At 44.6% G+C, this 17,643-nt stretch overlaps 1 protein-coding gene across 1 annotated transcript in view; it reads right to left on the bottom strand.

Annotated features, from left to right (window-relative positions):
* Positions 1-9,297, bottom strand: part of LAMB1 (laminin subunit beta 1) — a 111,406-nt gene extending 102,109 nt beyond the window's left edge. Inside the window, 7 exon segments of the mRNA XM_007945067.1 lie at positions 343-416; positions 3,573-3,708; positions 7,880-8,055; positions 9,114-9,153; positions 9,155-9,191; positions 9,193-9,246; positions 9,248-9,297. Coding sequence (XP_007943258.1) covers positions 343-416; positions 3,573-3,708; positions 7,880-8,055; positions 9,114-9,153; positions 9,155-9,191; positions 9,193-9,246; positions 9,248-9,297 — 567 coding nt within the window.
* Positions 9,298-17,643: the final 8,346 nt, after the last annotated feature.

The following is a 17,643-nucleotide window of genomic DNA, read 5'->3' as shown; positions in this document are numbered from 1 at the left end:
ACTAAAACATAAACACAAAGGATCGGGGATTTACTCTCCAGATGTTTTTTTGCGGTTTGGGAGAGAGTCAACACTGCCTCTCTCTGTGGGGAAATAAAAAGATATCGAATTATAAATTTACAGTGGAATTACCCTAGCAGAGTGGCTCTCTCCACTTATTAGCATGACGACAGAGCATTTGCTAACTGTAGTTATTCATGCCCATGTTTAAAAACTGCACAATTATCTCAATTTATGGCAATGATGATATTAAGTTCTCAGGCCAACGCACACATTCATTCTGAAAGGGGAATTACACACTGTTCCCCTATGTACTTTGTGACAAAGTTATGGATTCCTTACCTTGAAAGTCATTATGAGATGAGTAAAATGGAATTCTGCTTCCAAATCCAGTTGGATCGTTACATTTTCCATGCCTACAGGTGATTAAAAACATAAAAGAATGAAAAAAGGAAACTGTTAGGAACAGCTGTGAACAGTTGAACTATTTTCTTAAAATATCTTTCTCTTCTTCCTAGAAATCCTTTGTGACTGACTTAGGTGGTAAAGCCCAAGTAAGATGGATTCTCCAGTTTTTATAAATCATTCCGGAGCTCAACAGATTGAATCTGCTCACAAGAACAAGACATCTGGCAGAACGCCTCTAGTTACTGCTGTCAAGAAAGACATCGTTTGCTTAGGAAGAAATGAAACAGCTTCCCAAACCTTGGAGCCAAGTGACTTTCAAAGGAGAAAGGGGGGAGGCACTTCCTGTGCACAGTAGGGGGTCAGCTTGCAGTCAGAAGCACAGGGACACAGTTTCCCTCCAGAAGAAACACAAATATTCCTTTCTTCCTATGCAGCAGCAAGGAAAATAAGAAAAGCCTACCACATATGTTAGCTATATTCCAATGTACAAAAACCTGTCTAGGATGGGGAAGCCTTTGAATGCATTTCCACAACTGAAAAACAATGCCAAAGAGACAAAGAGTGGGTCAAATAAATAAACTGGCAGAACAAATACTAACATCTCCCCTTTCAGGCCCACGCCTGAACAAACAAATGAACCTTTGCACCATGCCCTGAGGGTCAACCAGCCCCAGCTTTTAACACACTACAGAGGCCATTGGAATTCCAGTGATGGAAAGTGCCCCCTCCCCAGTTCTCCTGCCCTGAAGCCTGCCTGTTAGATAAAGGAGACCTGTCCATGTTTCCTGTGTTTGAGCAGTTTTTGGGGTCTATCTCCCAGCAAGTCTTACATGCAGGAAGACAAGAATGTGTTGGAATGAATCATGTTACAGAATGGTGCATTTTCAGGAAATCAGTAGGACCTTTTGGAACAAACTCTCCCGCTGGACACCTGCCAAGTCCACTGGGGGGAAAAGTGGTCACTGGAACGGATATTAGTTGGAATGTTAAAGAAAAACATTATCATTATACTAACTAACCTGATCTAAGTTATTAAAAGAACCCTATCAAACCTAGGAGCTCTGGTAGCGTAGTGCCTAAGGCACTTGACTGCTAACCAGAAGGCTGGAGGTTCAAAACGACCAGCAACTCCTCAGAAGGAAGATGGGAGAATCTACTTCAGTAGTGATACTGCCTCGGAAACCCAAGGAGGGGTCTCTATGAGTCGGGTCTGACTCGACGGTACATAACAACATTACAAACCTACTCTGGACATTTATTTTTTTGCGTGAAAATCTTAGCTAAGCAACAAAATCTCTCCTCTGCCAGGCTTTTAAAAACCTGCAGTGTTCGTCCAAAATTACGAAAGAACAAAGTAAAGCAGAGTACCAAGCAAGTCTGGTACCATGTCTGTAACAGAACACAGGCCACACTGCATTCACCAAAAACCCATTTCATTTTCTCCTAGTAACCTGATAAAGGACTATGGGCTTATTTGTTTTGTTTTTCTTAAAAAATACAGGAAGAAAAGAAATGAGAAAAGAAACAAGGTCATTCTTGTACAGTGTATTTGATGATGTCAAACCAAGAAATGGGTCATCTTTAAGGGTAAAAGCACCTGGATACTCCAAACCCTTCTGTGCTCCTAAGCCCTGATAATTTAGCACCATCATGTACAAAACACACAGAAAATAGATCAAATCAAATTCACAGCGTCTTTAATTGTGAACTATCAACAACTGAGAGATGACAGGATATAATGACAGTCTGACTTTCTAAAAACGAGTCTAATCTGACAGGGTGGCAGAGAACTCAAGCGTCCTTATTTGAACGTTCCTTCTTTGTGGCATTTGGCCTTTTTTGCCACATAAATTCAAAGGCACAGAAATCAATGTGCTCCTGAGGTAATTGAGAAAAACTGCCTATAGAACTACAGCACACAAAAAAATGTCTCACTCTCTCTTGACTAAAGTGAGAATGATCTTGATGCTAACATGCAGGCATTTTTCTAATTGTCTTTCCGTTTCGCTGGAAGAAACGTGGGCAGACAGGAAATGCTCCTAGTCCCTGCTCACAGTAAGCTCTATGCTATTTCAGAAGTCCTTTGTGATTCAAGTGCAGATTTACAGAAACCTCTGCTTCACACGGAACCTCAACCAAGATATTCTCCTGTAAGAGCTAACACAGCTCTAAAGGAGACGTGCCCCCTGAGGATCAGCCTATCTCCATCACATGTGTAACCAACGGATTCACAAGGCCAGCCTATGGATAACCTTCCCTAGGAACCAACAGTCTCCTGGACCACATGTACATTTAATTGTCAATGACAAGGAAGTCCATTAAGGGAGTTTCTTTTTACAGAATGATAAATGACTGTAAGCAGCCAGATGCTTCCCAGGTGTAGGGTTGAGAATAAAATGCTCTAGTGGCGTCCAATGCTTTTGATGATCCCGGGCTTAGTGTCAATGCCTTAAGAGCCATTTTCATAATTTATCTTTTAATCTAAAGATACTTTGTTAATTAACGAAAACACTATACTTTCATTCCCCAAATTTCAGCATTCAACTGTGAAGCAAATGTGAAATTAATGATAGCAACTTATCCTATTTGGTGAATTAAACCCAAATCCAAACGACAAAGAAAGGAAAAGGGGTTGGATTCACACAACCACCAGGGAAACTGTTTGAGCTGCGTTTATGCTGACAGTTTCTTTGAAGAATTACGGCACTGTGCTCATTCATAGTCCCATATTAAATTTTCTCTAGATGGAAGGGGAGGGGCAACTGTCGATCTGCCCTTTCCTTTGGGGTTGAGCTAAATGAAAGCTGCTATGTTTTGTGGAAGAATAAAGGCCTGAAATAGTATAGGGCCTTCCCACGCCCTCCCCAGACTGTGCCCTGCTTCCCAACATATACATACTCCCCAAAAGCCTCTCTGAGGGTGAAGACTCTGGAACACTCCCTTGGTCTAGCATGAATGACTGCTTTCTAATAGGAAGTAGATGCTTCAGGAAGAAAGATCAGATTTTACTGAGAAGCTGGTGCCCCAGGCAATAAATTCGTCAAAGGCCATAATCACAGGACAGAGAATTCACCGTGATGACATATAGTCAGGAGCCTGTCAACCCCATCCAGGTTACCATCCAGCCACACTCACAGAACTTGTTCCCAACACCGACCACATACCATTTTCAGATTGCCACCAAATCTTAAGGCGGTTTGGAGCGAATGTAGTGACCACATTTTCAATGAGATGACTATCGGGATTGAGGGTCTCATGATAAGGATCTCGTGAATTGCATATGAAGCATTTTTTGTCCTCCTGAAAACAAAGTTAGTTTCATGAGTCTAATAAGCAATCTCACAAATTGACAAAAACTCACTAAGCCCCTATTACAAAAGTTCAACCTACTTGCTTCAAGAAAAATGATTATCAAAACGACTTATATCACATGCCTATCACTTTAACTTACCAAGTCTGAAATACTCCCAGAAAAGAATTTCTTCCTCTCTGAAAAGTCAAGGTCAAAAGTAAAAGAGGGCATTGTTTCCATAAACTAGTAATTTAATCAAAGTCAAATTTCTAGACTTAAGCCTTAATCTCAGTAAACAGCCAGAGCAGCTTACTCTAAAGGCAAAAGAGGTATTAGAGAATTTTTGCTGATTTAACGTAAACTGAAAATGAAAGAGAGGGAGCAATTCCTTTGACCTGATTCTCTAAAACCTAAATAAGGCAGAAAGCAAGAATTAGGCAGAAGTATTTAGAGAGGGGTTAGGAATCACAGAACAAGAGTTCAGCTTCTAATCCGCTCAGTGAATCAGAGGTGGTGGCATGCAGGCTAATTTATACACTGCTTGTAAAATCTGGGGAAGAGGATACCAGGCTGTCCTGCTGTGTTGAGGCCACTCAAACTGGGGACAGCCCAAGCCCCAAATGGACATGCACTCCCGGCCTTATAATTAAAAAAAAAGAAAAATGGTGCCTTTGAGTCAATCCTGACTCATGGTGATCCCACATTGGCCAGAGTAGAACTGTGCTCTATGGGGTTCTTTTCTTACATATATATATATATATATATATATATATATATATATATATATATATATATATATATATATATATGTATTGCAAAGAAAGATGTTAAACTATCTTTTAATTCCAGGCAACATGATCATCTACATAGAAAATCATATGAATCTACAAAAAAGCTACTAATATGTGAATTCAGCAATATCGCTGGATGCAAAATCAATATACAAAAAGGGAAGGGGATACCAGGCTGTCCTGGTATCCAGTTGTATTTCAATATACTAGGAACTCTGGTAGCATAGTGCCTAAGGCACTTAACTGCTAACCATAAGTCAGGCAGTTCAAATCCACCAGACACTCCTTGGAAGGAAGGTTGGGCAATCTACTTCCATTGTGATACCACCTTGGAAACCCAAGGAGGGGTTGCTATGAGTTGGCACATAACAACACCCACCACCACCACCTCGAAAACCCCAAGAGGGGTAGCTATGAGTTGGGTCCGATTTGATGGCACATAACAACCACCACCACCACCACAGGGTTTTCAATGGCTGGTTTTTCAGAAGTAGACTGCCAGGTGTTTCTCTCAAGGTGCATCTGTGTGGACTCAAACCTCCAGCCTTTTGGTTAGCAGCTGAGTGTGTTAAAAAGATTTTTTTAAAAAAATTTTTTTGAGTGTGTTAAGAGTTTGCACCACTCATAGACTTTAGAATTAGGTAGACTTTAGCTTTGAATTTCTCATCTAATTTTCTTTTGTCTAAAATGGGAGCCACAGCCACCCTAGCAGTTGGGTCAGGAGAGTTCAAGGAACCCCACTGTTCTTCACCATACTCACTGCCGTCAAGTCAGACTCGACTTATAGTGACCCCTCCTTGGGTTTCTGAGGCGGTATCACTACAGAAGTAGATTGTCCAATCTTCCTTCTGAGGAGTGGCTAGTGGGTTTGAACCACCAGCCTTCTGGTTTGCAGTCAAATGCCTTAGACACTACACTATCAGAGCTTCATCATGTTGTTGTTGTTGTTCTGTGCCGTGGAGTCAGACCTGACTCATAGCAACTCCTCCTTGGGTTTCCAAGGCGGTATCACTACGGAAGTAGATTGCCCAACCTTCCTTCTGAGGAGTGGCTGGTGGGTTTGAAATGCCAGCCTTCTGGTTAGCAGTCAAATGCCTTAGGCACTACACTACCAGAGCTCCTGAGCTTCACCAGAGTGAATGGTAAACGATATACAGTTTAACAGTTCCCTTTTCCACAAGGAGCTTTTCTCTATGCCTACATTTTCTGAAATGCATATTATTCTTCAGTCTGAAAATAATGCTCAAGCTAAGACATAGAGAGACATCCGTACATCCTACAAACAGGACTTAAGCAAGGGTGATATTCTTCCAAGGACAAAAATCAATGGAGTATACTTTTAAACTTGTATTCATCTAGTTAGTTATCAGTTATTATCTTCCACCAAAAAGGATTTGGAGAGTGGTAAAAGGTATTAAAAAGTGTTGGGTGCCTTCAAGTCAACTCTGACTCATATGAGTGTTGAACTGCCCCATAGGGTTTCCTAGGCTTTAATCTTTACTAGGGAGCTCTGGTGGCGTAGTGCCTAAGGCATTTGACTGCTAACCAGTGGGTTGGTGGTTCAAACCCACCAGCCACTCCACAGAAGGAAGACTGGGCAATCTATTTCATAAACATTTACTGCCTCGGAAATACAAAGAGAGTCACCATGAGTGGGAATTGACTAGATGTCAGTGAGTCTGGTTTGTTTTGGTTCAATCTTTCCTACAGCAGATCAGGTCTTTTTGGCTATGAAGCAGCTGGTAGATTTGAATTGCTGACCTTTCAGTTAATAGCCAAGCGCTTAACCATTGTGCCACCAGGGCTAAAATCAGGGATGCAGTAGAACCCTGGATAAAACAAGCTCCCTGTCTCAATTTCTGCACCCACTAAATATCTGAGAAAAGTGTATACCTAATCTTTTCTTTTAGGTCCTTGTATCTGTGAAAATGAAATGAACTCCACAGTTTCATGGTTCATCATAAAAACAAGAGAGCCTGGCTTTTAAGACAAATAGTGCAATTCTCATGCTAGTCTAAACGGCTTCAGAGTCTGATGATTCATTTACAGGATGTTTAGATTTCTAAATGGTAGCACAGTATTTTAGGTAAAAACTGAATGCTAATATTAGAAAAGGTAATAGCAACTGCCTTCATTAATTTGTAGTTAAGGAAACTAGTGGCAGTTAACAATTACCAGAACTTCAAAAAAAAAAAAAAAAAGTGTAATTATAGCCTCCCTTCTAATCAGGAGGAAGCAGTCTAGACATTTCTGTATAAATCTGGAAGCAAATGAGTGGAATCTATTTTACCACATTCCTTCAGTTTATCAGGTCTCCAGGATGGGTTCTCTTAACATTTAATAAAAGTGACTCCATTTTAAGGCGTCTCCTACGCAAACCACACAACACTCTTTTCTTCTGAAGGGCAGGTACTCATGCCGGTGGAATGACCAAAATTAGAACTGGCCTAGAACTTGCTCTGCATGTGACTGACATGAGCACCATCAACCAGAGGTGTTACAGGCTTTTTAAAAAAAAAAAAATCAAGGAAAAGGGATTCTGATTCTGGATATTTCATACTCTGTGTCGTCTTTTATAACATTTGTGACTTCCTAAAAGTATGACTTCTGAAATCTAAAATCTGGATCCACTTTTAGCAAAACGCTTTAGGAAAAGCACACTTTTAGAACACCCATAAATGTCATTTGGTCCTCTTCTGTCAGGGTACCAAGGGAGCCAGGGCATTTTTGAAAAACAAACCATCTGATCCTGATACTTAAGGGAGGTAGGTGGACACTCAAACTCACTCTCACTTTCTTGAGTCAGTTCCGACTCCTCCGTGGGTTTTGCAGGTGGTATCATTACAGAAGTAGCTTGCCCAACGTTCCTCCCGAGGAGTGGCTGGTAGGTTTGAACCGCCAGCCTTCTGTCTCCCAATCAAATGCCTTAGGCACCAGGCCACCAGAGCTCCCACCTCCCCAAGCGGACACACCACTTAGTAAAGAACAGAAAAACAGGTTCAGTGACTGGGCTTCTTGTAAGGCCCCAGTGATAGATTCTAGAAATCCCAAGATCACTGCTCAATATATGAATGAAGAGAAAAAACTGCTTTAAATGCACACTTTGAAAAAGATTAAAAAAAAAAATAGGGACTTTTGGAGCGGAGCTCCTGAGTCAGGTCTGTCTAGGCGCACAGGCGGCAGAGGCGGCAGGAAATGTTTGGCGGATGCAACTGTGCAAACTGAGATGGGGAGAGAGGGTGTGCTACCAGCCTAATCCCGGGACTCCCAGACTGGTCGCGCTTCCTATCTGGATAGCTGGCAGGATGCGGAGTCTCTTGGGCCTGCCCCTCAAGTCTGGACCGGAATAGGCGCAAGCGGAGCTGCGAGGGAGTCGCTCAGCCCTCACCTGGAGGTGGCTGACGATACAGTAAGGCTCGGGCTTGTGCAGCCCGCACGTCGAGGTCACGGACAGCTTCTGCGCTCGGCCAATAAGAAGGTCGCCAGTGGCCGGATAGCAGCTGCCCTCTGCACAGCCATAGCTGAACTCCGGTTCTTGAGCGCGCACTCGGGCTCCGCACAGGGCTGCAGGAGGGATTGGTGACAAGGTGGGGGGCAAGAGCAGGGAGCGAGGCCGAAGCGAGAACAAGGAGTGGGGATAGAGGGGATTCACAAGACAGCAGAATGAATAGAAGGGACAGAGACGCATGGGCAGATGTGGGAGAAAGGGGCCGGGAAGCGGTGAGGGAAGGGCACGGAAAGAGAAACAGACACGTCATCACGTTTGTTCATCAGCCGAAAGCATCACTCCCGGGAAACCCACTGACACTCGCTCCCACTCTGATCTGCCCAGGGGAGCAGCTCCCATTACAAAACGTGTCTGTGCAGACTGGCCACTTAGACGTGCCGCTGATGGCAGGGTTGCGGGCCGCCCAACCTCTCTCGCCCGCGCTCGCGTGAGCCCGCGTGCTCGCGGCAGCCTGTGCATCCTCGGTGCGAGAGTGCGCCTGTGTGCCCGCGGACATGTGTGAGCGCGGAGACTGGAGTGGTCTGTGGGTGCGCGCGAGAGAGGGTTGCGGGCGTTCGGTCGGGAGCGAGGCGCGGGGCTCGCGGTTGAGGCCAATTCTCCAAGCAAGGGGCAAGTGGACTGCCCCTGAGGCTCTGGAGTGGTTTGGACGCTTCGGCATTCCGGAGAAGCTCAGGGTCCAGCTATTTCTGCTGCCATCCAGAGGCTAACCGCGAAGGTTAATTAAAGCCACATGGCACCAGTTTGTTCCCCGGACGAAGCTTGCGCTCGGTTCGGTCACTTTCCTGGGAATCGGTTCCCGGAGAGTCCTCGCGGCCAGGCCCTACACCTCTGTGAGCCTATTCCTCGCGCTGGGGAAACCCTACGTGAACAGACCTAAGGTGCAAATCCCCGAGCGGCGACCTCGAGAGCCCTAGGATGCAGGCCCTCGCTGCTCCGCGCGCGCCGTCTCCAGCCACCACCGAGGCCAGGGCGGTGGCGTTTAGTTCCAAAGGCAGAATTTCCTCTCCAGTCCCTCCACCAATTCCCTAAACTCCCACGACGCTAGGGCAAATGGCTTGGAGGTTTTCTAACCCCGAGCCCGCGTATCCCTGCCCCACCGTTTCCACAGAATTACCTAAGAAACCGAAAGCGAACACCTGGAGCAGTCCCATGTCCGAGTCCCTGCAGCCGAGGGGACACGGCGGAGGAGGGGAGAACACGCCCGGCGAGTCGCCTGCCCCTTTTTCCCGTCTTCCTTTCTGGAGAGGTGGAGAAAAAAAAAAGGCAAATGCTCAGAGAGAGGAGAGGGGCCCTTCCATTTCCTGCCGCTCCCACGGAAACGGGGGGTGGGGGTGGAGACGGAGGAAAATCGCGCAGCCACTTTGTTCTGCTCACCCTCGGAGCGAGCGCACTCCCCACTCCGCGCGGCCCCGAGCCCAAAGAAGGGAATTAGAAAGTTTCGCCTGGGGAGGAACCGAGGGAGGCGCCTCTGCTCATGCGCACACGGCGGGCAGGGGCTGAGGGGGCGGGCGGCAGGAGGCCACAACTTGGTCAGGAGGGGGTGAGGTCGCGGGCCAACCCTCCGGGGCGCCTCTTTTGTTTTAAGGGAGCGTCGGTCTGCGTGCGCTCGCTGCGGGGTTTTGCTCTTCAGTTCCCACCGAGGGGTTGCAGGGCTGCGGAGTCGCCCCAGGGTGCAAGGATGGGTCGGGTAGTCCAGCGCGGGGGGCGGGAGGCGTCCGGGCTGGTCTCGGAGGTAGGTGTTCAGATGGGGAAACCAGGGGGGCTGGTCGGGGACCTACCGCGTACTCGTGCATTTACATTTGTAAGAAGTGAGTCAGGAAAAGGTGCCCAGGGCTAGAAACTCTTGAACTGCGCGCTCTGGGAGGGCGGGTTAACCCTTTCGAAAGAGGGTTGACCTGCTGGGCTTATTCCTGCAAAGGATGTGAACATCTCTGCGTCACCGAGTGTGGAAGGGCGCGACATCTACAGTGTCTTCACACGAAGAAATGGAACCGCTATTCCCTGGACACTCTTTGCGCACCCATTTTTTCAGAACCTGTCCCTGGTCCCTACCACCCAAGAGATGACAGTATCGAATTATCCACTTAATTCTGTTTTTAAAAGTCTACCTTTACCTGAATCCGGACGATGGCTCTAATTCAGTTAATTTTTCGGTTGACACTAATGTTTATGGTTCCTTCTCTCATCACCTTGACAGGGTGGACTCAGACATGAAGCTGGAGGTCCCTAGTGAGCGCACCTCTCTACAAAGCACAACCTCGACAGTTCTAGAGGACTCCACAGTCCACAAATGGTGAGGTGGGGAAAGGGCCTCTCATAAAAGATCTCAAACAGTTCTGAGTGTGACCTGTCTCCTTAAATAAGAGGTAAACAAGCTCATTCATCTCATGGGGGTTGGAGAGGAAAAAAATGTTCCGTGGGGACCCCACCACCGGTTCTGTGAATTGGCTCAGTTCTGCTCTGTTAGCAATAGATGAAATGGACTCAATGCTTGAGTTCTTCAGTCCTGCTCTGGGCAAGTCCCTGGAATCAGGGGAATACAGTTAGTTGTTTGTCCAGCCTGGAGATTGTGCTTCTTTTCTAGTTGATCACCTCAGGGAGAAGGGTTTAAGTGGCTAATTGGTCAGTTTTTAACTTAGCTGTAATGAAATAGGGCCCAGGAAGTTTAATCATTAGACCCTAGATTAAGCTGCTTTAGGAGTCTGTAACACCCGTGGCTGAGGGAGGTTGGAGCCTCGGGTCTTGGTGATGCATTAATTATTCACCAAATCAGAAGTGCCTTGCTGCAGCCTCTGCAGACTTTGCCTCTAGGATGCAGGATCCTGGGTGCTGGCTGGGCAGCTCAGAGAGCACGGGAAAAGCCTAGCCTATGTGGGAGGGGGAAGGGTGGAATATAATATTGCAATGGAAGGTTTTTAGATTTTAATTAAAATAAAAATATTAATAGGCAGATCTCTTTTCTTCTTGTCAAGATTTTAATGCCCTTGGCCAAAATTTGCACCTTCCAGCTTTTCAGCGGTAAAAATTGCAAGCATCGTTCAGTTCTGCCTCCTTGAGATTGGCTTCTGGTCTCCTTGTAGCTAAGCCCTCCATGCTTGTCGGCAATGATACTAGTCCCTGGCACACTCTCAGTGTGCAGATTCACCTTCCTAAAGCTTCGCCACTCTCCTGACTACCACACTCTCAGTATGTAAACTTAACACTACTTAAGAAATTAGGAGGGTTTTATTTGAATGTGTATGTGTAGGGGAGTGAGCATAACATTCACTTGCATTCCAACCACTCAGATATGGATTTGTCTACCTAAGGTGGGTATGTTGTTGTTGTTGTTGTTGTTATGTGCCGGCGAGTCGGCCCCAACTCATAGCGACCCCTCCTTGGGTTTCCAAGGTAGTATCACTACGGAAGTAGATTGCCCATCTTCCTTCCAAAAGGTGGGTATGGAGATAGAGAAATCCATAGATGAGTGGTTGGAATGGGAGTGACTCTTAAGCACACTCCCCTACACTCCATTCCTACCTTAAGGAGCTCTGGTGGCACAGTGCCTAAGGCATTTGACTGTTAACCAGAAGGTTAGCAGTTCAGACCCACCAGCCACTTTGCGGAAGGAAGACAGGGCAATCTATTTCCATATAGATTTACCACCTTGGAAACCCAATGGTGGTCACTGTGAGTCAGAATCAACTCGATGGCAGTGCTTTGGGTTTGGTTTGGGTTTATTCCTACCTTTATCACTTCTGTCCTAAAAATGCACCCTCCTCTCAGCTAATTTGAGCAGTGCTCTTGCCTCAATCTCCTGTATGCTCTCTCTTCCTTGGCTTCTCCCTCTCATATGCAAACCTGCTCAATTTCACCCCCATCTTAACTAACAAAACCCTGGCTTTTCCTTATACACCCTCTACTCCACTCTTTTCCTCCTCCTTCCACGTCTTTCTTCGTCTGATAGCTCTGCTGAAACTTGTCCACTATGGGTGACTCTTCTGGTATTTGAAGTACTGGGGGGATGGCTTCCAGCATCACAGCAACATGCAAGCTACCACAGTGCGACAAACCACAGACGAGTGGTGGTAACAGCAACTTAAGTAACAAAGCCCTGCCTTTATCCTGTGCTTCTTCGCTTTGACTTTGTACCTCAGCTTCTGTTCTTACCTTATAGACTACATCCTGTTCTCTTCTTTAGCCCATTTCAACATGGCTTACATCTTCACCATTGCTCTGTCATTGCCACCAACCTTCTAATTGCCAAATGCAATGAACATTTTCACATTGTTATCTTACTTGATCTCTTTGTGCTTCAGATGATCACTGCTTCCTTCTTGAAACTCCTTCCCCCTTGGTTTCCAGGACACAATTCCCTCCAAAATTTCTTCACAGGACGTTGACTCCTCTTTTGCCATTTGTCTTGCCCAGCCCTTAGCCTTGAACATTGGTGTCCCAAAGTTTCCGTCTCCAGCTTGTTTTTCACCTGCATACTTTCATTCACAGCCAGGGTCTCAGCCACCACCTTGATCTTGGTGACCCCTACATCTGTATCTCCAGCCTGTACCTTGCTCAGATTTTACATTCAATTTCTAACAGCCTGTGCAGCATCTTCTCTTTGTTGACCCATAGGCACATGGAACTCATATGTGCAAAACTGAACTCATCTTTCCAACCAATCCTCAAAAGAATAAAACTAGCTCCTTCTTCTGTTTCTGATTTCAGTTATTGGCACCACAATCCACCCACTAGCTAGAGACCAAACCCTGGGAACAGAACCAGCTCTATGATTTTCAGGGCTGGAACAAAATGAAAATATGGGCTTCCTTGTTCAAAAACTATTAATAATTTCAAGACAGTAGTAGCCAAGCATTAAATAAAGTGTGGGACCCTTGGGGGGGGGGTCCTGTGCAACTGAGCAGATCTCATGCCTGTAAAGCTAGGCCTGTCTAAGAATCATGCTTGACTCTCTCCATCACCCCCCTCCCCACCTATTATGAATCACCATGTCCTGCCGTTTCTACTTTCCTAGCAACTAGCCCACATGTTCCCATTGTGCCAACCTCATTACCCTGCCTTAATGCAGTCTTTCCTCACTTGTGGTCTGAACGCCAGCAGGAGCCTTCTGGCTGGCATTCCTGCCTTCACTGAATCCACTGTAATTCTACCAGGAGGAGTCTCCAGAGGCATGACCTTGATCATGTCACTTATTGAAAAGCCTTCAGTGCCCCCCACTCCCACCCACGGGAACTTCCCAGTGTTCCCTAGACATGACAGCTTCTGATACCTTCATCCCTTTCCCATCTTCTCTCTGTTAGGGGGGCTCTCTGTGACCCCTGTCAACTTAATGACTTTGCTTAAACATGGCTTGCTATGTGAAGGCTTTTTTCCCTCCTCTCTCTCCACACCCCCACTCTTCTCCAACACCTTATAAAAGCCTGTTACAGCATGCATGACATAATGCAGTAACTATTTGTTCATGCACTTATCTTCCCCAATAGAAAATTAGATAAGGACAAGAATTGTGTAATACTCACTTTTATATAAACATTGCTGAACATTACATGAGACACATTGAAAGTGCTCAATAAAAGTTTCATAAATGAAAATAAAGTCTAGTCTATGTTTTTTTTCTGAAACCTTAGATGTCTACTTTCCACCTAACATGAATTTCTTTTTAGTCAAGAAAAAAATATTACCACCTGACTTGAGTTCATTTTAGGATTAATTTCAAATTTCACTCACAATTTCTTCCTCTCCATTCCTCTGTATTCTGAAGTTGGTACAAATTTGTTGTTGTTGTTAGGTGCCGTCAAGTTGGTTCCAACTCTTATTGACTCTTATGTACAATAGAATGAAACACTGCCTGGTCCTGCACCATCCTCACAGTGGTTACTATGTTTGAGCCCATTATTGCAGCCATTATGTCAGTCTGTCTCATTGAGGGTCCTCTGTCCTCTTTTTTGCTTACCCTCTACTTTACCAACCATGATGTTCTTCTCCAGAGACTGGTCCCTCCTTAAAACATGACCCAAGTGTGAGAGACATAGTGTCACCATCCTCACTTCTAAGGAACGTTCTGGCTGTACTTCATACAAGATAGATTTGTATGTTCTTCTGGCAGTCCATGGTGTAGTCAGTCTTCTTTGCCAACACATAATTCAAATACATCAATTCTTCTTCTTTCTTTCTTATTAATTGTCCTGCTTTCGCATGCATATGAGATGATTAAAAAATACCATGGCTTGGGTCAACCACACTTTAGTCTTCAAGTGCTCTTTGACAATTTAAAGACATCTTTTGCAGTAGATTTAGGATGAACAAAATCTCCTTTGTTTTAGTAAAGTCTGTCTAGGCTTCAGTCCAGCTGACAGCAGGACCCTCTTGGTTCTTCACTGGGGCTTACCTGGGCTAGCTGCTTCAGCATAAGGTGGTCTTTACTGGAGAGTGCTGTGACATTTTGAATGACAGATGAGATTGCAAATCGTTAGCTGTTCCTTGCAAAGAATGTGGGACAGTTATGTCCCTGAGGCAGTCATTATTTTTGTTTGAAAAAACCAAGAAACACTTTAAAGGTCACCTTAACTTTCACATAGTCTTCAAAGCCATTTATGTGTCTCATTTTACATCCTAGATTGACAGGGAAACAAAGAAGTCACACTCTAATTTTTGATCTTTGGGACATAAAACCTGGTTATTATATAACATTGTTCTCATGAAAAATGCTAGATTTTTGCTGTTTCGAAAACTGGGTATAAATCTTATTTTGAAGGTTCAGAATTGATCTAGAAAAATGAGTTCAGTGACCAGTAAGATTCAGGACAAATGTCACACAGTGCTTTCTACATCCCTCTTTCATAATATGTAGCACAATAATTTGTAATTATGTGTTAAATGTCTTCGTCCCCAGGAGCTCTTTGATGGCAGGGAATGTATTATACTTGACATTGTGATCCCACCAAGTGATAGAGTTTCTGGTATATTGCAGCCTCTCTGAGGAAGGAAGACTGGGCAATCCACTTCTGTAAAGATTTACCACCTTGGAAATGCAAAAGGGGTTGCTATGAGTCAGAATTGACTCGATGGCAGTGAGGTTTTTTTTTTTTTTTTTTGGTAGTTGAGTGAATAAATAAAATGAGATAACCTTGTCTTGTCACAAAGAGGATTATTACTATTACTCTCTATAACATATAATATATATATAACATATAATATGGAAACCACCAGGGCCTGAAAAGCAGGAAGTCATGGCACTTTAAGTCTTGTACCATATGGTAGAAACCATTAGGCCTGCCTAACATCCATTCTGCCTTGCTCGGGTAACATTCCCTGGATTTTCCACGTAATGGGATGGGGCCAGCTTCTCCATGGGAGGGCTTGGATGCTGCTCGCCCACAGGTTGCAGGTTTGAGTCCACCAGAGGCACCTTGGAAGAAAGGCTTCCAAGAAAGGCTTTTTACTTCTGAAATATGGGCCATTGAAAATCCTGTGGAGAACAGTTCTACTCTGACACCATGGGTCACTGTGGGTCAGAATTGACTTTATGGCAACTTGTTTTTTTAAATCCTTCCATGAGTTCTAGGCTAATCATTGCATTTCCATCTCCCACATTGTAGAATTGGTTCAGGGATGGGTATGTGACTCACATTTTTCAGTTAGGGTGACTGAGTTTTTTTGTGGGAATTATTGAGAGGAGAAACTCCTTTCCCCTAGACTTGGGATTGTGAGGATGCTTGAGTCTAGAGCTGACTAAGAGGAAAGCAGAACTGGGGGATGCAGGAAAGCAGGTCCCTAAGGATAATCTTTGAGTGTTTTGATCCAGCTATGCCTGAAGTCTGGTAGCATAGTGCCTAAGGCACTTGACTGCTAACCAGAAGGCTGGCGGTTCAAATCCTCCAGCCACTCCTCGGAAAGAAGATGGGGCAATCTACTTCTGTAGTGATACTGCCTCGGAAACCCAAGAAGGGGTCACTATGAGTTGGGTCCAACTTGACGGCACATAACAACAACAACATGCCTGAACTCAAACGCATTATCTTAGCTAATAAATTTTTCTGGACACATAGCATGAGAGAGACATAAACCTTTGCTGTTTTTAGTGTGAGATTTGTGAGGCTTTTTATTTTTATTCTTATTTAACTGTGACATAACTTAGTTTATCCTGGCTGATGCAGGCAGGTCTTCATCAACACTGTCCTAAAAATGGCTGCCTGTCAAAAAGACCTGGCACTCTGCTCCCTTAAAGGGTTTCAACCTAGGAAACCCTGTGGTTTGGTCCTGTTCTGTCCTATAGGGTCGCTATGAGTCAAAATCGACTTGCCAGCACACACAACAATAACATCTCTTAAGTATCTCACAAGGAGATGTCACAAATGAGAAAGTATCCAAACCTATATTTGAATGTGTTAAAATAGGTGTAAGAAGGTCTCATCAAAGTTCTTTCCATGCTTTCTGCAAGGCTGCATAACCATTGCTTTTCACCTCCCAAGAAGGTGGCAAGATGATGCGTTAGATGGAGAGGACATAGGGTGGCACGTTATTTCCTTCCATCCATCCATCTGTCCATCCATCCATCTGTGCGCATGAATGGGAGCTCTGGTAGCATAGTGCCTAAGGTACTTGACTGCTAACCAGAAGGCTGGTGGTTCAAACCCAAATAGGCAGTCTATTTCCGTAGAGATACCACGTTAGAAACCCAAGGAGGGGTTGCTACGAGTCAGGTCTGACTCAACGGCACATAACAACAATAACATGCACATGAATTGCCAACCTTTTCCCCCTCTCTTTCAAATTCTAGTCTATATTTAACAGAAATACCACAAAAATCCTTTAAACGAGGCAGTTTTTTTCAGATCACTATTTATTCTTTGTTGATGGATTTAGCACCTGATTGCTAACTTGGCACTTTAAAAATGAGTGGGACAGAGATTCCTGTCTGAGGTAGGGCTGGAGGGATTTAGGAAAACTCTTTTAAAGAAAATGTTATCACATTCATGCAGGGTTAACTTTATTGTAGTCAATTAAACAATTGAATTCTTGACCTGTACCCAAGCTTCATTCTTCTGGCATTTTATGTCTTTGGCATTTCATTGGTGAGTGAATCACATCCTTATTGAAAAACAAACAAACAAAAAAACCCAGCAACAAAACCAGTTGTGGTCTAGTCTACTTTAACTCATGGCAACTTCATGTATGTCAGAGGGGGTTTTGTTGTTGTTGTTTTGAGAATATTTGATTGTGTTTAAGATGAAAGTTTACACAACAAATTAGGTTCCCATTTAATAATTTCTACACAAATTAGTCAGTGATATTGGTTACATTTTTTCATAATGTGTCATCGTTTTCTTGTTCTGCCCTGGTGGCACCATTTCTAGTACTCACCACTCCTCGGAAGGAAGGTTGGGCAGTCTACTTCCATAGTGATACTGCCTTGGAAACCCAAGGAGGGGTCGCTATGAGTCAGGTCCGACTGGACGGCACATAACAACAACAGATTCCCTTCCCCCTTACCTTCTTGTCTTTGCTTTAGAGCAAATAATTTTGGACCATTTAGTCTCCTATAGATGATTTATTGTTGTTGTTGTTGTTATGTGCCATCGAGTCGGCCCCGACTCATAGCGACCCCTCCTTGGGTTTCCAAGGCAGTATCACTACGGAAGTAGGAT

The sequence above is a fragment of the Orycteropus afer genome, unplaced genomic scaffold, assembly GCF_000298275.1.
Source record: "Orycteropus afer afer isolate SDZICR_OR568_19922 unplaced genomic scaffold, OryAfe1.0 scaffold00007, whole genome shotgun sequence".
NCBI classification, from domain to species: Eukaryota; Metazoa; Chordata; class Mammalia; order Tubulidentata; family Orycteropodidae; genus Orycteropus; species Orycteropus afer.
The sequence above is the reverse complement of the archived record's forward strand: the minus strand, read 5'-3'. Positions and strand labels throughout refer to the sequence as shown.